The 20,161-nt window shown below is 30.9% G+C and overlaps 5 protein-coding genes across 5 annotated transcripts, besides 6 other annotated features; all 5 read left to right on the forward strand.

Moving 5' to 3' along the window:
* Window positions 1–129: 129 nt before the first annotated feature.
* TVAGG3_0439500 (bud site selection protein 7-related family) lies at window positions 130–1,773 on the forward strand (the record flags this gene model as incomplete). Its single annotated transcript, XM_001320212.1, has 1 exon — window positions 130–1,773. The coding sequence occupies one exon, from the start codon at window positions 130–132 to the stop codon at window positions 1,771–1,773; it is 1,644 nt and encodes a 547-aa protein (XP_001320247.1).
* A 108-nt stretch (window positions 1,774–1,881) lies between these two features.
* Window positions 1,882–2,921: a mobile genetic element.
* Window positions 2,922–2,925: 4 nt separating this feature from the next.
* Window positions 2,926–4,015: a mobile genetic element.
* Window positions 4,016–6,529: 2,514 nt separating this feature from the next.
* Window positions 6,530–8,440: a mobile genetic element.
* Window positions 7,062–7,319: a mobile genetic element.
* Window positions 8,441–9,501: 1,061 nt separating the features above from the next.
* Window positions 9,502–9,538: a mobile genetic element.
* A 1,162-nt stretch (window positions 9,539–10,700) lies between these two features.
* TVAGG3_0439560 (protein octanoylation) lies at window positions 10,701–12,080 on the forward strand (the record flags this gene model as incomplete). Its single annotated transcript, XM_001320211.2, has 1 exon — window positions 10,713–12,044. The coding sequence occupies one exon, from the start codon at window positions 10,713–10,715 to the stop codon at window positions 12,042–12,044; it is 1,332 nt and encodes a 443-aa protein (XP_001320246.1).
* A 127-nt stretch (window positions 12,081–12,207) lies between these two features.
* Window positions 12,208–13,176, forward strand: TVAGG3_0439570 (glycine-rich protein family; the record flags this gene model as incomplete). Its single annotated transcript, XM_001320210.2, has 1 exon — window positions 12,622–13,176. One exon carries the CDS (start codon window positions 12,622–12,624, stop codon window positions 13,174–13,176), a length of 555 nt encoding a protein of 184 aa, XP_001320245.1.
* A 294-nt stretch (window positions 13,177–13,470) lies between these two features.
* Window positions 13,471–14,246: a mobile genetic element.
* A 289-nt stretch (window positions 14,247–14,535) lies between these two features.
* TVAGG3_0439590 (glycine-rich protein family) lies at window positions 14,536–15,363 on the forward strand (the record flags this gene model as incomplete). Its single annotated transcript, XM_001320209.1, has 1 exon — window positions 14,536–15,363. The coding sequence occupies one exon, from the start codon at window positions 14,536–14,538 to the stop codon at window positions 15,361–15,363; it is 828 nt and encodes a 275-aa protein (XP_001320244.1).
* A 1,345-nt stretch (window positions 15,364–16,708) lies between these two features.
* On the forward strand, window positions 16,709–17,783 carry TVAGG3_0439600 (glycine-rich protein family; the record flags this gene model as incomplete). The annotated part of the gene is made up of 1 exon (XM_001297097.2): window positions 16,761–17,783. The coding sequence occupies one exon, from the start codon at window positions 16,761–16,763 to the stop codon at window positions 17,781–17,783; it is 1,023 nt and encodes a 340-aa protein (XP_001297098.2).
* Between the last annotated feature and the right edge of the window lie 2,378 nt (window positions 17,784–20,161).

Raw genomic sequence — 20,161 nt, forward strand, 5'->3', positions numbered from 1 at the left:
TGATTATAAAATTTGATTATAAAATCGAGCTACTTTAGTAAAATGATATCCTCGTATAAAACAACATAATTGTTGACGTTTAGTTTTTGGATGATAAAAATCAAAGCGATTTTTTTTTCTCATTTTTTTATGGCATCAACAATTGAAAATCTTTATGAAGTTACACAGAAGAATATGATCAAAGAAAGAAAGCAAATGTGCCAAAAAAGCGGTACATTAGGTCCAGATGATCTGATTTGTCTGAGAAAAGAAGAAAAGACGTTATTATCAGATGGAAGGCCGAGGAACTATTTTCATTGTGTCTGTGGCTTGAAAATAGATACACCAGCAGCATTTCCTGCGTATTTAGCCAGTTTATTGTCGAGACAAGAAAAAGGATCAATTTCGAAAAAGTATAAAATCACTCAATCCACGTGTTACGTTTGGGATTCGTTTGACCAAAATGAATTTGTTGCGCAAATCCAGTCAACTGGATCGTGTGCATTTAAATGTTACAAAATAGATCAATCCGAGTCAAAAATAGATGACGAGAAATGGAATAAGATACGTCTTTCATCAGCATTACGCTATTATAGAGCATCTCAATACTTATTATTTGCATTTTTCGGTTCAAATCCAGTAAGTAATTCAATTACAAAAGCTTTTTCGGCAACACTATTAGATTTAGACGAATTTATATACATAGCTGAAAACCATCCTAATTCTGATGAACTTCAAGCTGCTTTAGCAGCTGGTTTAATTTTATCTTTGACAGCAGAGAAAATCTTCGAATTTTTGAGAAAATACATGCTTAAATTTCCTACAATATTCGATCACATACTGAGATACATCCCAATTGAATGTAATTTCGCGAAAAAATTGATTCTATTACTAAAAGATCATATGGAATTATTTCCAGAAGATGTTGATGTTGCTATTGCATTAATGAAATTACTTCCAGATGATCCAATATATTTTATTGTCTTTAATTCAATCTGGTGTAAACCCAACGCAGGAATAGCTCTTGCAAGAAGGTTTATTGACCAACAACGATTTACAGATGCATTTACTATCTTGAATGCAACTGCTTTCGCATCAGGATGGCCTTCATTAAATGTTAATTACAAAAACTTAGATTGCGACATACCAAGAAAGGCTCCTGAACGGGGACCAACACTTACAGATATTAAGCTTGTTAATGCACCGCTCTGCGGAACACAACACGAATATTTTTCAACTATTGCAGAATTATATCTTAAAATGGGAGAAACTGCTTTCAAATCACTTGTAATGAAAGTTCAAACAGTTAGAAAATGCGGAAGAAAGATTAATAATACACAATTATGGCCTCATCAGCTTTCATACGGAGAAGTTGATGAAAATAATTATTTATATGATCCTGGAGAATTCTGTATTAATGATACAGTGTCACAATTTGAAGAATTTGATTTTTCAAAGAGTTTTAATGATACAATTTCGGATGTACAGAAAGCTCTTGCTCATAAAGATAAAATAATGGCAGGAATTGATACTACAAACACAACTTCTGCTCTTATTCTCGGATTACGACTGAAAGATCAAAATCTTATCAAGAAGAGCTTTGCTGAGCTTGTTAGAACACATGAAGCTACAAAAATGGATCAAATGCTTCTTCTAAAGGCCGTAATGCTCAATATTGGCCCGCCAATCGATGAAATTTTGGCAATGGATATTTCTCATTTTTCATACGTTCAACAGAATGCGTTCGAGTTTGTGAAAGCATTAACTTTTTGTATTATAGAGTTATCAAATTAAATTAGATTGTTTATTTAGTTGTTAATTTTATTCATATTTTTTGAGTAGGTTTTGACGTCAATTCAATTTATAATTTTGAATACGATAGACTGACCAGAGGTAGGTTAAGGGTGCACCCGTATGTACGTTTATTTGAGAGGAGGAGGATTACCCTCTCAATTTTGAGGGATTCGTTAGTTTATTTTCTCGATGAATATGCAATAAAATTTGATTTCTACCTTATCAATATACTTCATATAATATACACATGTTCATGTAAAAACTTTTTTCCAAAATCCTCAGGAATTAAGGGATTTTTGAATTTTAAGAATTTTTTTCGAATTTTTTCGAAAAAAAAATATTTTCAGAACAGCCTTAACGGCTAAGATTTAGGAACAATGTTAAGTATCAAAAAGAAAGGAGGTCTGATATAGACAACATATATCGTTGAAGGTTGAAAAATCTATAATATTTGAGCCCAAAATTTCAAATTTTAATTTTTTGAAAAAAGAGGCCACCCGTATGTACGTTTATTTGAGAGGAGGAGGATTATATTTTTGAAAGGGTGAAACATTATGAATATGTTAATTATATAAGAATATGTATTATTATAAAAAAGAAAAAATAAAGCACGTTAAAATTTTTCTTTCTTGATTTTTTACAAAATCTACTTAGAATTATGCAAAATATGACTAAATAATTATAAATTTCAAGTTAAATTTTAATTTTGATAAATAATTTAAATTTCAAAATATCAAGTTCAGTTCGACTATGTATGTAGTAATTCCTCAATAAAGTGCCAAAACCCTATTAAAATATATGAACATTTTCAACATTTTAATGTTTTTATTTAAAAATTTGTTGGAATATGAGCTTCAAACAATTATTATGTAAATAAAAATAATTAAATATATGTATTTATTCGTATTACAACCGTAGTAAGTCGATTCTTCCTTTCTTCTACTGAGGTTTGAATTTGATTTCGAATTGTAAAGAGATTCAAAGGGAAAATACTAGCGGATAAAAACTACCTCCATGAAAGGGTCATAATGGAGTCAAGTTGTATTTTTTGATATTTTTTGCTTTTCGAGCCTAAATAGGTAGCCAAGATAATGCCCAAAAATAAGGTTCTAAATTCTGAAGTTTACATGATCCTCTCGTGTGCACCCTTAAGGGTCCACTGTAAAAATTGAAAGTCTCTCAAAATTGAGAGGCGATTTGCAAATAATCGTTATTGTCTTTTTTCGAAAATCCACTTTTCCTAGTGTTCTGATTAATATTTTGTGAATGCAATAATGAAGTATATGTTTTTGTAAGATGGTAATATATTCTATAACTTCAAATCGGATAAAAATTGCAAAATCGGCGAGTTTTATAAGAACATGATTTTTTCGAATTTTTTCGCTTTTGGATGCGTGTTTTGAAAAATAGATATTTTCGAATTTTGATTTTATCTTAAGTATAAATTTTATATTAGGAATTTTTTTGACCTATTTCCAATCATTAATTCCGATGTTTTTTTAGGAATTTATTTGAGAAGAAATTAGGAATTTCGCTTTTATGCTATTACAAACTAATATTATGATGCATGTAGTTTATATTCATTGAGGCCAATGCCGGGATATCTTGCATTAAAAAAAATTCAAAGAATTGACAATTAGATAGCACAAATTTAATTCTCTAGACAAAGTATTATTGCTTATATATTCAAAACATTATCCTTAGTTTTGATATGTTGGCCAAAAATTTTCGTGTTATTTTTTGTGTTTAAGCATAAATTATGTATTTACTTATGAAGGATAAGCATTTTATTCATTATCATAAAGATATACCATAACAAATTGATAACATTTAAAAAAAGTGTATTTTAGTGGGTATTATTCTAGCCAATGCCCATTTTTAAACGATTTAATATTGACCATATCAATAGCCGACTCAATGTAAAAATTTAGATATTATTTTTTTCATTATTCAAACTTTGATAAATTTTAGTATAATAAATGATTTTGTTTCGTGTATGATACAGAAATGAAAAGCTTAATTAATATTATTTTGCATTTTTTCAAGAATGTTAGAGTATATCTACATTAAAAAATCAGATTCGAACTGCGATACTGCATCAAATTGATGCATATCTGATAAGGATCTCAAAAGAGTAAAGTTAATTTTTTTGAGTTTTTTTAAGTTTTGGGCCTTAGTAAAACACCATCTCGAGCAATATTTTTGGGACGACAATAGACCTTATTTGGCCTTACAGTGGACCCTTAACGATAGAAAATTTTTGAAAAAAAAGCCCGGGGAATTTTAAGGGTTCCTATACATTGCCTGGCTTTGCATTTTGTGTTGTGCTTGGTACCATTAGTGTTTATACTCATCAATGAATTAAGTGCAATGAGAGTAGCAGTAAATTGATGAATCAAACATGGATATAATGCAATTAAAAATTTAACATGTTGAAACGAATATGTTGATAGGCAAAAACATTTTTTTCTTCATAGTAGGCATGTGTGTGTAGAAAAAAGTATACATTAAAATTTAATATCTGGCCTGAAAAAACTGTCTGTAGGAACTCTTTGAAAATGAATACACTTCTGTTTTGGTGTTGGTTATAATGAGTTATGTTGTAGATACTGTATTTTCTACTTAAGAGGAAAAGATACAGATCAAATGTCGACATCTAAATCTATATTATTAATTAATTATCACATAATCATAACAATTATTGTGTGACATTCATGTTATAAGGTGTTTTATGTTTTAGGTACTTTAATATTATTTGACATATTATGAATGTACATAATATATATGAATTTTATCTAGGATTAAATTCTATAATAACATATAATATTGATAATATAAGTCAATAAGTTATAAAATATTATTATGTTTCTAAAATTGTAATTTCTTTTTTAAATTAAAAATATTGATACGAACCCATATCGAACTTTTTGAATAACTGAATATCAAAAGTTAATTTCCAGACATTAATATAATGACATGGATCATTACATTTGATATAAGCTGTTTATAAACAAATTTTACAAAATCATCAGAGGGATGAGAAGAATTAAGAATTGAAAATTCAAAACACTTTTTGAAGGTTTGAATAGCTATACATGATATCACTGATTGATTTCATTAATTAGATCTGAATTTTCGTGCCTATTTTGAAATAATAATTTCTCAATATGTATATATATTGCTTTGAAATCAAAAAATAAATTAAATACATACTGAGGTAATGATGATGTATTTCCATATCGAGCTCAAAATCAATTCAATTTTTAATTTCAAAAAACTCTGACATGATTATACTTTTTTATGATTACCTGATTTATTCATTTTAGAATAAATAGAATCAAGCTTTGTTAATCAAAACTTTAAAAAGCCCGCCAAAAAAAAAATTCACAGAAAATAAGCGAAAATAGATTTAAAACAATACTCAAAGATATATTTTCATATGATATGTAATAATATACCTCTCATGCCGTCCTGGAACTATTAAATACCAAAATAATTGAATGAAAAATAATCGTTTTTATAGCTCAGCTGTTAAGCTTGTAAGCCCTGGTTCGAACCATAATGATGTACGACATTTTTTTTCTTTTTAAATTTAAATTGCCTTAAATGCTGGTAACCAATATAAGGACTTATTATGTGAATGTATTTAAAATTAAACTTACAAATTCCAAATAATAATATTTGAAATTTTATACTAATGATTTTTATTATTATCAAATCTTCTAATTATGGTTCGATTATTGCGAATAAAATTATTCACTCACTTATTGCACGAAATTGTTTAGAATTTAATCAGATTTTTTATCAGGTCCGCATTTTAAGGGTCTTTGATTTATAAATAATATAATCTTATCAAATTAGAGCTTATCAATATCATAAAACCGAATACACTTATTTTCTTTTAATATAATTTTATCTAATTACTTTATTTATTTATGAATTCTTATAATACAATTAGAATATTATCCGAAAATACGAATAAAGCAAGAAAACGGAATGATTCATAATATTTCTGATCAATCAACATAAAACTCCAAAACCAAATGTATTTGATCCAAGTTCATACTTTGATATTGATTATTTTATCAATACATAATATATAATATCAATTATCTTCTTCCAATGATTAGTCAAACTTTATATACAATCAAAATATGCAAAAAAGAAAAAATTAAAACTCCAAATTTTGTATCGAACCTGCGTCCTTAGTTTTGCCAAATAGGGAGATTTCCCACTATACTATGCTAGGTGACGGACCCTGCCAAATTTTCTAGTATAAGATGAGTTTCACCAGAATGAAGCTGGTTTGCCAATTTAAGCCAACAAAAATTAAGAAAGCTTTTTGTTTCTTCCGATCTAGCAACCCATGGACTTTGAACCACTAAAATCTTGAAAGATATTGATTTGGTAGTACTCGTAGTTATATATTTTTATGTTTAAATTGATATTTATATAAATTGTAAAATATTCAATTATTCCATGATATGTTTCCTTTTATGGCTTGCAAATATCATTTTAATAAAGATAAATATACACTAGATTTTATAACTTTTCCAAAATTTTGCATATTAATGAAGAATCAAAAGTAATCTGAATGTTATGTATGATAAATCCATAACAATCAGTTTCCTCTAGTGTTACATTCCAATGTATATGTTATTTGAGATTGTTTTTAATGAATAATTAAAATATTTGAATATATAATTATGCAAATATCATATTTTTCTTTTAAGACTTTATCCACGTATTTACTACCTAGGGCTGTACAAAATCGAGAAAAACATTGCCGTGCGGTAATATAGGGTCAAAAAAATTGCGCCTCGGCGGCTCCGCCGCCTCGGCACTATTAAGTGCGCATTATATTTAATATGTCCTTCTTTTTTTTTCTTTTTTTTTCTTCTTCTTTTCCTTTCCTTCTTCCTCTCCTTCCTCTTCTTTCCTTCTCCTTCTCTTTTTACAACAAGGTCGAAGATCTTCGAATTTGATTGTTGGAAAAGCATCTATTTCAGATAAAGGATGCCTTTCTCACAGTCAACATACGAGGGTCCTGGCTGAAACGTTCTCAAAAAGCCTGAGATGGTAATTCTCTGATCACTCATAGCTGGGCAGGTAGTCATTGCTGACAATACCTGTCTTTATGCATGCACGCTTTCATGTATATGGGTTTACACTATCAATTCGCAAAGTTGTTCCGAATTCTTCCAAAATGGAAGGACCCGAAACAACTTTGCTTGTTAACGATACAGACGCATTACTTTGCATTGATACTGTGCTGAGTTGTGTAGAAAGTTTGATTAGAGTTGTTTTGTTCTGGTATCTCTCATCTTCTGATGAGAGAAATCAAAGCAAACAACTCTAATGAATTTGTTTTCACTCATTTGTATGTAGGTTTTTAGTTCGATTGGAGCTGCTTCATAATGAGATCTTCATCAATTGATGAGGGAGATCATAACAAAGCAGCTCTAATGTATATTGCTCGTATTAACCGGGTTGTAATGCGTTGTAACGTCAGCTTGTAGTTCGTTTGGGCCACTTCACATTGAGATGAGAAGAAATGATTAAAGACTCTGAAAGGCTTTGGCCGTTGATGTTGTAATCGCATTACTTGGAACTAGCTGGATGCTAAGCTGTGTAGAATGTTCGATTAGAGCTGTTTTGATATGATTTTTCTCATAATAAGATTGGAGGAATCATAGCAAAACAACTCTAATGGGTTTACCATCATCTACTTGTATGTAGATGTTTGGGAAATTGTCTTGTTAATCGATTTTCGAGATGACTTTCAAATGCTATCATCAAATGACAAACAAGTCTAAGATTTCTCGACAATACATCAAATCATGATGTTTGTAAGTGCGATGAGATTAGAGTTTTTGAAGGAATGACAAGAGAAGTAGGGAAGCTCGGCGAATGCCGAGCAAATTAAAAATTAACGTATGGATTAAATTTTAAGAGGAATTCAATTTTAATTACGGGTTGTTCAAATATTGATTAATATAAATTTATTAATAAGAATAAACAATTTTTGTTTTTGAATTTATTCAATTTATAGCTTTACATATAGTTTCAAAATTGTACAACTATGATTATTTCAACAAAAAATATCTTACTTTTTCAATTCACTTTCACCCGCACTTTTTCCGTAATTCAAATTTCAACATTATGTATTTTAATTCCTTATAGTATTTTTAACATAATTAATCAAATAATAATTGGAAGTTCTGAACTCACTTTTTCCGTAATTCAAAATCAAAAATATGAATAATATATCTATTTATTATATACTAATGCTATTTTCAACTAGAAGTGAGGTACGGTAATCTTACGGATTCCCGTAACTCAATTTTACGGAAAAAGTGCAGTAAACTACTCAATTTACGGAAAAAGTGTCGTAAACTATTGATGTGGCGGTAAAATCACGGTAATTCACGGAAAGCTATATGCGAAAATTTGAAATTATACAAAATCGAGCAAAACACTTTTAAATAGGTTGTTCTCGTATTTAAAATACTATTCCCAGATTTATTGTCGTCAGAATATTTCCAAATTTTTGCCGATTACAAAAATGATTTACAAAGCATATTTTTTAATCTAAAAAATTCCTAAAAAAGGAACCGGTGTGCGGAAACCTCGGTAAATTACCGCGGTTCCCGTTGGGACTGCCATAATTACTACCAATAATTAAATCTATCTGCTGTATTAAAATTCTATAAAACTCGAATTCCATTGAAAAATAAAAGTTTATTAAAAAACAAATAATTTTTTCTATGTTTTTATTTTGCTTATATTTTATAATCGTAAGTTAATTTTGACTATGGTAGGGGTTATATTATAACATACCAAAAGCACAAGGAATTCTATCAGAGAGGCCTTTTTGGTAGAGATGTGAAAACTTAAATTTTATAATCCCTGGGATGCACTTTCTTCGATTTTTTTTAAATTTTTGGGATAAATTTTGACATCTTTTTTTTTTGCTGGCGACCCCCCCCCGTTTAGGGCATCAAAAAAACATGTTGTTTCGTTTCAAGATCGGGATATGTTGTGAACCCGACTTCTTTCATTAATGAAGTGATTTCTTAAGTTGAATAAAAACAAATTTGATTGAAATTCATACAAAATTTCTTTTTATCATTATTATTTAAGATGCTTTTTTATGTTGAATTGTTAATTTTTTTATTTCCACCTGGGATATTTTGAATTGGGCTAGCCCAATCCCACCTCTCAATTTTCTCTCAATTGGGCAATGGGGATCCCATATAAAATGTATTGTAACAAAATTTTACATGCATAATATAGTACAATTAAACAACATTCTAAAAATATTAAATTCACATCATTTACTTGAAGATTTTATATTTTCAACAAAAATTAATACAATAATTACATTAAATTGAGGAGATTTATAATATTTATTATAAATTAAAATATTATTACTCATTAATTTGTTGAAATATTGCATTTTAGTGGTAAAAATTAAAATTTAAGTTTACATGGAGAAAAAAAATTTTTAAATTCCAAAAAAAAATTCAATTGGGATAACGATAGGGACAAAAATTTAGAATCCCCATATGCTTGGGATAAAATCACATGACTACTTTTTGGGCTATCATTAACCTACCTCTGACTGACCATTTTATTCAATCAATAAGCATTGTTATAGTGTGATAATTACGATTTTTCATTTTCCCAATAATTTAAATTTCAATGGAAGAACCGAATTTCGTATTGTAATAAACAGAAATTCATCAAAAGTGACAGCTCTCAATTTTTTGACATTTGTAAATTCTAAATTGAATGAGAAAAATGAAATAATACTAAGCATAATACAATATTCTAGATTTAATTATAATTAGGAAAAAGTTAGTTTTGAGAGTACTTTTCATAGGCATATAGAATGAAATCTTCTGAAAAATAATATCACATAAACTCATATTATTTTCTAATATATAACTATTTTATATAAAAATCAAATTCAATGATCTTAAAAGCGAAGGATAAACCTCAAAATTTACGAATATAATGAGTGGGAATATAATGCTTATCTATCATAAAACCATATGAAATATCAATTTTGCTTTACGCCTAATTTTTGACGACAATTAGCAAAAAATGTTAAATGTTAACACTCAGTCCATTTGAATATGAAAAATAAAATTGACTTTGATTAAATGTTTTTATTTATCATGCAATTCTTCTTGCGACCAAAGAGTTGAATAAAAGTTCAAAAAATAAGATAGCTTAAAAAATAATATACGGTAGTGTTTACTAATAGATGAATAGTATATAAATTCTATTAAAATGGATTTGATCCAAAAAAATATATAAATTTGATCATAAATAAAATCGTTTTAAATTACTTCTTCATTTAAATTATAACAATATTTTTTTTTTTATATTTTTTTTAGATCAAATCCATTTTAATAGAATTTATATACTATTCATCTATTAGTAAACACTACCGTATATTATTTTTTAAGCTATCTTATTTTTGAACTTTTATTCAACTCTTTGGTCGCAAGAAGAATTGCATGATAAATAAAAACATTTAATCAAAGTCAATTTTATTTTTCATATTCAAATGGACTGAGTGTTAACATTTAACATTTTTTGCTAATTGTCGTCAAAAATTAGGCGTAAAGCAAAAATTGATATTTCATATGGTTTTATGATAGATAAGCATTATATTCCCACTCATTATATTCGTAAATTTTGAGGTTTATCCTTCGCTTTTAAGATCATTGAATTTGATTTTTATATAAAATAGTTATATATTAGAAAATAATATGAGTTTATGTGATATTATTTTTCAGAAGATTTTGTGTTCTTCTTCAAAATTTTATTTTTTTATTAAAAAGAATCTTTACAAAATGCTATTTCATAAACAAATAAATGGAATAGCATTTTTTTTCTGAACGATATACCATTTTTTTGATAATCTGATGAGTCTTCTCGATATTTTGAAGAACTTATCGACTGTCGAATTATATATGTTTATATCAGCATTCCTCTATCCAATGGCTCGCTTTGTATTCCCACATATCAAAAGCAAATACATAAATGCGTTAATTCATATTATTTATGGTAATATCCTTTCATTTGCTTTATTCGGCATTAAGGATTCACTTATCATGGTTGCATTCATTATTATTTCTTACTTTTTGCTCTTCTTACCACCATGGATCGCTGGATTTATCGGATTTTCCATGACCATGGCCACACATGTTTATATTGTCCTCCAAGGTGTCTCTTGGGCCCTTGACATAACAGGCCTCTCCATGGTTTGTTTCCAAAAGGTCTTTTCATTGGCCTGGAACCTTTATGACGGCAAACGCCTTCAAGAGAAGAAAGAAGTAAGGAAGAGAGCATCCCAGTTAGCCGTCTTCGAACGCCCGAACATTTTTATCTACTGCGCTTATTTAATTACTCCTTATGGAGGATTTACAAATCCTTTCATCGAATTCAAGGTATTCGACTACATGCTCAATATTGGCAACCGCAAGGAGCCTCTCACATCAGAAGACAAGTATTTGGCCTTGAAAAGGTTCATTGAAGCTTATCTTCTCTCAGGATTCGTCGCAGTTACTATGAAATACATGGTTTGGGAGAACTACGAGTTCCAGTGGTACCTAAACCTTAACATTGTCCTCAAATGTTTCGCAATTGCTGCATTAACTGCATTTTCAGTTACAAGATACTATTGTTCATGGTGGGTTGTCGAATCCGGGTATTACGCGTTCGGTCTCGCATCTTCCAACCTCTACGATAACGTCAAATACGAAATTTCGAACTTATCTCTCCTCGAAGTTCTTGATTCACGTTCATGCCAGGACTGGATGAGAAGATGGAACCATACCACACATCTTTTCTTCAAGAACTACCTCTACGCGAGACTTATGGCCCAAGGATTTTCATCCGCCTTCGGAAACTTCGCAGTTTTCTTTGTTTCAATGGCATGGCATGGCTGCAGACCAGTCTACTTCCTCTTGTTACCTGAATCATTCCTTATTATGGAAGCAGACAGAGTTTTCTGCAGAAAATTCCCGGCAAAGAACATTTTCTGGATATTAATTCATGATATCTTTGTTTGCACAACAATGTTGTACTGCACTTCGACGTGGTTCTATCCTTGGGTCCATAATTTCATCTATGTCAGGAAATCTGTTTACTGCTTGCCAACTGTTTTCTCTATTTTGATGTTCTTTGCTCTCAAGTTCGTTAAAACACCAAAGAAACCAGAAGAAATCAAACAAAAGGAAACAAAAGCTGAATAATTTTATTTTATTATTTTTTGTTTATCTATTAAAGATCATTTTCATAGAATCTCTGTTAAAGAATGTAATGTTTTTAAAAATGTTAATATCATTGAAAGTGAAAGATATAATGTTAATGATTTTTTAATTGAATTATTTTGACTACAAACCGTAAAAAAATATTTTTTTGAATTCAAATTTAGATAAAACAACTTCATATTAATTCAATATTAGATCCCAAGAATATTCATGCAGATTAGACTGTAACCCGTATGAAATTAATCTATCCAAAGGTGAATATTATATTGAATCATGGGGTGCTGCAGGTGGCGGCACAGAATCTGAAGCAGGACGTGGTGGCTATACAGCAGGAAACATAAGTTTTGATTCTGATAAAAAAATTTATGTTGTTGTTGGTTGTCGAGGAGAAAATGCAACTAACAGCGGATATAATAAACTTACAATCAAAAAAGGTGGTTGCGGTGGTGGAGGTAATGGAGGTAAGGGTTCTGCAAAAATTCGAGGTTATGCTGCAGGCTCAGGTGGTGGAGGTGCGACATCAGTTTATCTCATAAAAGGTGACACAAGTTCACGAATTATGGTCTCGGCTGGTGGTGGCGGAGGCTATGAATGGTGTAGTGGTGGCCATGCAGGCGGATTAGTTGGAGGAAATTCAGTTGGTAAAGTGTACACAGCATATGAAGCAACACAAACAAGAGGTAACGTAAACGGAATAGGTGACAATGGCTACTCTAAAGATGATGTTCAAAATGGTGGAGGTCAAGGAAACTGCGGTTGTGGTGGCGGTTATTATGGAGGGAAGACATCCGAACACGAAGGATTTGAGTCAGATGTAGGAGGTAGTGGTGGAAGTTCCTACATTTCCGGCCATCCGAAGTGTTTACTTCATAGTTCGGGGTTCAAGTTTTCTAATACAAAGATGCTAGCAGGAAATGAACGCATACCTCTTCCATCGGGAGACTATGCAATTGGTAACTATGGTGATGGTTATGTTAGAATTCAAAATTTTAGATTTTCAGAAAAAAATGTTGCCAGTCGAATTCAAAATTTGAGGTATTTTTTTAGAAGTTTCTCGAAAATATTCCAGAAAATTCTCATGAATCAAATGCTATTTATAAACTTACGTAAATAATATATCTATGAAAATTCAAGTGTGCAGGGGGTAACACCTCGGACTGAAGGGACAATTGAAAATTCCCTATAAAATATACTTAAAGCATAAAATAAGTATATTTTATAGGGAATTTTCAAGTGTGCTTTTTTTAAATGATCCTATGTTCAAATTTGACATGAAATATTTTAAATGAAAAATGTCATACAAATCATGAATACTAATCAATATAGAGTACCCGAAATATGTTGTAGACAACGTAAAAAGTTGTAGACATCTTTATACAGTGTGTTTACATTACAATTTTTTTCTTAAGGATGCCGGAAAGTGAAGTGAAAGCTATTATAAAAACAACACTTTTCAAACTCATAAAATGATTTTTATTTTGTTTTGTTTATATGAGTATAAACCGTAAGTGATGATGTATCATAGTATCATATTTAAACTAAGCGAAATCGATGTTTATGATTATAAGGCTATCGAAAACATACAAAAATTATACAAAATTTTTAAAATCTGGAAAGAAAAAAGTGCATTTATCTCAAAATATGAGCATTGAAAATAAACTTTGTTCTGTAAAACTTTTAGTATAACTATTGAAATTTTTTGTTTAATGTATCTCACTGGCTTAAACACAATATTGGAGGACTAGATACAAATCTAATTAAACTTTGAATGTGACCATTTCGACTGGAAACCACTACCATTGGGTTTGTTCCCTAATGGTAATTAGCAGAATCCAGTGAGATGGTAGTGCAATCTGTCTTAGTTTTGAAGTTACTCACTAATTGCATCTCGACACTTTTTAACAAGTGCCAAATGTTTTCTATAAAATATCTAGTATCTTGTACCTAGATATCATTTCTGGAGTATCAGCCCCTGCCATGGAATAACCAGGGACTAGATAGGTGCGCAAGTTTGAAAATTGCGAAACAGTTTTCTTCATACTGGAAGTATCCAAGACCTCAATATCATAGAAATAAAAACCTTAGTATATACACTACTAATATATGTTTCAATATCATTAATATCTTTACTACAAATGAGTTATGAGCAATACTCGAAATCGCGTCACCTCACTTTCCAGCACCCTTAATAATGCAAAAAATTCTAGATTTTCATCTTCCAAAATTTTATTATTTACAAACTTACCTAAAAATCACTTAAATAAATTACATAATTTCATAAAAATTATCACTTAAATATTTAACCTTAAACGTGGATAAAGAAGCCGACATTATTTTGAATATGGAATCTGCCATTTACTCTTAAATTAACATTAAAATGATCTACATATTATTAGAACTATCATCAGCTATTGAAAAAAGAATAGAATATGAATATAAGCTTAATTGCAATCAAAGCTGTCAACCTTACGAAATGAATCTTAAAAAAGGAAGTTATTATTTTGAAGCATGGGGAGCTGCAGGTGGCGGCACAGAATCTGAAGCAGGACGTGGTGGCTATACAGCAGGAAACATAAGTTTTGATTCTGATAAAAAAATTTATGTTGTTGTTGGTTGTCGAGGAGAAAATGCAACTAACAGCGGATATAATAAACTTACAATCAAAAAAGGTGGTTGCGGTGGTGGAGGTAATGGAGGTAAGGGTTCTGCAAAAATTCGAGGTTATGCTGCAGGCTCAGGTGGTGGAGGTGCGACATCAGTTTATCTCATAAAAGGTGACACAAGTTCACGAATTATGGTCTCGGCTGGTGGTGGCGGAGGCTATGAATGGTGTAGTGGTGGCCATGCAGGCGGATTAGTTGGAGGAAATTCAGTTGGTAAAGTGTACACAGCATATGAAGCAACACAAACAAGAGGTAACGTAAACGGAATAGGTGACAATGGCTACTCTAAAGATGATGTTCAAAATGGTGGAGGTCAAGGAAACTGCGGTTGTGGTGGCGGTTATTATGGAGGGAAGACATCCGAACACGAAGGATATCAGTCAGATGTAGGAGGTAGTGGTGGAAGTTCCTACATTTCAGGCCACAATGGCTGTACTTCACATCGTTCTGGTTACCAGTTTTCTAATACAAAGATGCTAGCAGGAAATGAACGCATACCTCTTCCATCCGGAGAATATGCAACTGGTAACTATGGTGATGGTTACTTTAGAATAAGCTGCGTGAAATGGAACAATGTGCCAGCAACACAAGAACCGATAGATTACATGAATAAACCTCGAATATTCAAACGCGGATAAATTTTATTTGTAAATTGTAATTTTACCATGATGAATAAAATTTTTGTTCGCCGTAGTGAGAATCTGCCAATAGAAAATGTATTTGTATGGTGCATTTATATGACTTCTAGTTTATTATGGCTTGGAATATTGAAAAAAAAAGTGTGAAATTTTAAGATCGCAAAGGTGCATTTGCAACTGAATAACATATCTTTCAATTCTATTGTTTACATCTCAAAGGACCCTTTGGGACAGTTTTGAGTTATTTTAATAAAAATCAGACTGGGTAAATGAATTGTTAATATTTATTTCGTTTCAAAAATAACAAAAATCATTGAAAGCATAAAATTAATATCAAATATTGATTTACAGTTTATTATTGAGCAAGAAGCGATATATTCTATTAAAATATATCCATTCCCTATATGGCCAATATTGGAATTTCCATTTGGCTCTGTCAGTTTATAAATTATTTTTTCGAGTGAATTACTTGCATAACTGCTTCCTCCTCCACCACCACTAACATCTGCACCTCCACCACCTCCAAAATATCCAGATCCTCCTCCACCTGATGAAGCTTGTGCTGTGGAACATGAATTTCCGCCTTTCAATTTAACTCCGCTGATCCCATTGCAAGGAGAATACTCATTATTATTATCTTTATATCCTGGATATTTTCCTCCAATTCCCGAAGAATTTATAGTTGCACCATTACCAAAATATGCACCAGTTCCATTTCCTGCGATAAAACCGCCGTAGCCGCCAAGATATTCATAATTTATATTTTCCCAAATGGAAAATCCAGATCCTCCTCCAGAGCCTGAAACAATAATAATATCATTAATATTGTTATATGTGATAAATGTTGCACCTCCTCCTGTGCATGATTGAAGATTATTTTCACCAATTGAATTTTGTCCTGCTTGATAAAAAACGGTTGTTATCTGATTTGTGCTACATTGGCCTTTGCTGCCAACATAAATATTCAGTTTTGTTGATGTTTTTAATTTTAGAATTCCTTCTGTATATGCACCTCGACAACGTGTTGAATCCCAGATGAAACCACCTTGAGCACCCCAAACACGAAGTTTGTAACGTCCTGCTACTAATGTTGTACTCTGTACGCTTCCTGTATAATCAAATGCCCAACTAAAACTCAATAATGAGAATTAAATAATATGATATAAAAGTTTAAATGTTTGATGTATCCTATTGGTTTTGACAATCTTCTGTCATCATATTTGTTATACAAAGGCAATGAAAAGAATCAAATTTGGATATATTGATTTGAATTTATGAATAAGAGTAATTTCTAATAAAATAAGATTATAAAATTCATTTTTATGTGCTAATGAAATAAATGAGTGAAATTATATAGTTTCATATTTTATTTCATAAGTTTATTGTGAAAATAATATATGTTAAGTTTAAATCTCTCGAAACCTAATATTGGAAATCTTAATATCTCTATTTCGAAAAATCAATATACATTTGAATATCCATGTCAAACTAGTGATATTTGTACACCATATACAATAGTTCTTGATCGAGGAATATATAAATTTGAAACGTGGGGTTCATCCGGATCAGGAAATGGAATTGCTGGTCTTGGTGGTTATACATCAGGAATAATACATTTGAGTAATGTACAAACATTTTATCTATTTGTTGGTTCTCGTACAAATTTCAACTATAAAACGAATAAAGGAGAGTATTATTCATATGGAGGTGCTTCATCGGATGTCAGATTATATGTCAACGAAAACATTGATTGGTTTAATGATTTATCACTGAGATCGCGAATCATGGTTTCAGGTGGCGGTGGCAGTGCTGAGTGGCCCGGATCTATTGGTGGTAATTCAGGCGGATTGACAGGTAGTGATGGTTTTTCTGACTGCCGATACAATGGTGTTATTTGTCCAGAAATATGGGCTAAAGGTGCAAATCAAACTAATGGTGGAACAGCATCAAGACCAAATAAATTTAATGAAGGAAATCAACAAAGAGATAAATCAAGTTTTGATGGAATATTTGGTAGAATTCCAATATATAATGATAAAATTAATATTGGAGGGATGGGAGGAAATGGATATTATAGTGGTGCAACATTGGAATATGCAGGTGGTGGTTCTGGAGGAAGTTCTTTCATCTCGGGCCACAAAGGATGCATAGCATTGAATAGTTCATTAAATGAATTTCCAAATCCATATAATTCAAGTATTCATTACTCTGGATTATATTTCACACAAACACAAATGATCTCAGGCAATGAGACAATGCCATTATATTCATCGAGTAACTCCAAAGGCATCCGTAATAAAAATGAAGGCTGTATTCGAATTACAATTCTCACGAAAGATTGCAGTTGTATTTGTAATTCATATCTTCATATGAATTCTTTTATTTATAATTTCATTTTTATTTGTATTGATTCTGAGTAAAAACCTTTATTTATTATCTAATATAACAAAAAGGCTGTAAAGTATAAAATTAATGTTGAAATCATGTTTATTCATTCTGAATGAGCAATTTGTAAGATATTCAATAATAATAAATCCATTCCCTATATGACCAATGTTTGTGGTTCCACTTGGCTCTGTCAGATTTTCATTCCCATTCACATAGATGATATTTTCAAGTAAATCACTTGCATAACTGCTTCCTCCACCACCACCACTAACATCTGCACCTCCACCACCTCCAAAATATCCAGACCCACCTCCACCAGTCGATGCTAAAGCAGTGGAACAGGCATTCCCGCCTGTCAATTTTTCCCCATTTGTTGCATTGCAAGGAGAATACTCGGATTCATATTCAGAATATTTTCCACCAATTCCTGCAGAAAAAATAGTAGCACCTGTACCAAAATGGGTCCCAGTTCCGTTACCTGCAATCAATCCGCCATATCCTCCAAGATATTCATGATCTCCAAATTGATCAGTATATAAACCTGAACCTCCTCCAGATCCTGAAATAATGATTATGTTGTGTGGATCATTTTCAAATGCTATGAAGGTAGACCCACCACCTGTGCATGATTTAAAATTAAGTTTTCCAATCGAATTAGATCCTCCACCAAAAAATATATTATTGATAACTGATGTACTGCATTGACCTTGTTGGCCAACATAGATATTCAATTTTGTTGTTGTCTTTAATTTTAATGTTCCCTCTGTATATGAACCTCGACAATATGATGAATTATGAATAAATCCTCCTTGGGCACCCCATATTCGAAGTTTGTAGCGGCCTGATTCTAGTGTTATACTTTGTACACTTCCTGTGTATTCAAATACCCGGCTGGATCTCAATAAATGATAGTGAATAACAACTTTTTATAATGTATGAAGATTTTAGAAAGCGAATTGCTACAAAAACAATATAATTACTTGCAATACAATTAAACAATATAGTTGTTAGGAGTAAATTTATCAAAACCTAATACCGGATATCCAAAAATATCAATTTTTAAAAACCAATACACATTTGAGTATCCATGTCAAAACAATGATATATGTTCCCCATATACTGTTGTTCTTGATCAAGGATTGTATAAATTTGAATCATGGGGTTCCTCAGGATTAGGGACAAGTTTGCGAGGTCTTGGTGGGTATACATCAGGAAACATATATTTGAATAGTATAATGACATTCTACTTATTTGTAGGTGGACATACAAATTTTAATTATAAGACCAATGCAGGTATCCATTATGCTAAAGGTGATGCATCTTCAGATATAAGATTATCTGTGAACAATAACTTTGACTGGTATGATCCCTTATCATTAAGGTCAAGGATTATGGTGGCTGCTGGTGGAGGAAGTTCTGAATCGCAAGCATCAATTGGTGGGAATGCTGGTGGTCTGATAGATGGAATTGGAAAATCTGATTGTAGAAACAATGGAAAGATTTGTCCAGAAATATGGACTAAAGGAGCAAATCAAACACAAGGAGGAACCGCATCTACTCCTAATTTATATTATGAAGGAAGTATACAAAGACAATATTCATTTTATGAAGGAATGTTTGGTAGAATTAAAGCTTATAAAGATGATACAAATATAGGAGGGATGGGAGGAAATGGATATTATAGTGGTGCAACATTGGAATATGCAGGTGGTGGTTCTGGAGGAAGTTCTTTCATCTCGGGCCACAAAGGATGCATAGCATTGAATAGTTCATTAAATGAATTTCCAAATCCATATAATTCAAGTATTCATTACTCTGGATTATATTTCACACAAACACAAATGATCTCAGGCAATGAGACAATGCCATTATATTCATCGAGTAACTCCAAAGGCATCCGTAATAAAAATGAAGGCTGTATTCGAATTACAATTCTTACTAACGATTGCAGTTGTATTTGTAATTCATATCTTCATATGAATTCTTTTATTTATAATTTCATTTTTATTTGTTTTGATTCGCAGTAAAACATAAATTATTATTAATTATCAATATATTCAGTTGATATAAATTTGAATTGATGTCAGAAAGAGAGTTGAACTCTTGTCACATTTTTAACATTAATATCTTTTGAATTTTTTCTATGAGGTATTGGAAATCATTAATTGAGGTGAATTGCCTCATGCCTGATATGATAAAAAATCTGACTTAATTTATGATAAGTCTAAATTTATCAAAGCCTAATTTAGGATATCTTAACATCTCAATTTCGAAAAACCAATATCTATTTCAATATCCATGTCAAAATAATGATGCGTGCACTCCATATACTATTGTTCTTGACAGAGGATTGTATAAATTTGAATCATGGGGCTCATCTGGATTAAGTTCAGGTAGGGGAGTTCCAGGT

This window comes from Trichomonas vaginalis, chromosome V (genome assembly GCF_026262505.1).
Source record: "Trichomonas vaginalis G3 chromosome V, whole genome shotgun sequence".
Classification (NCBI taxonomy): Eukaryota; Parabasalia; order Trichomonadida; family Trichomonadidae; genus Trichomonas; species Trichomonas vaginalis.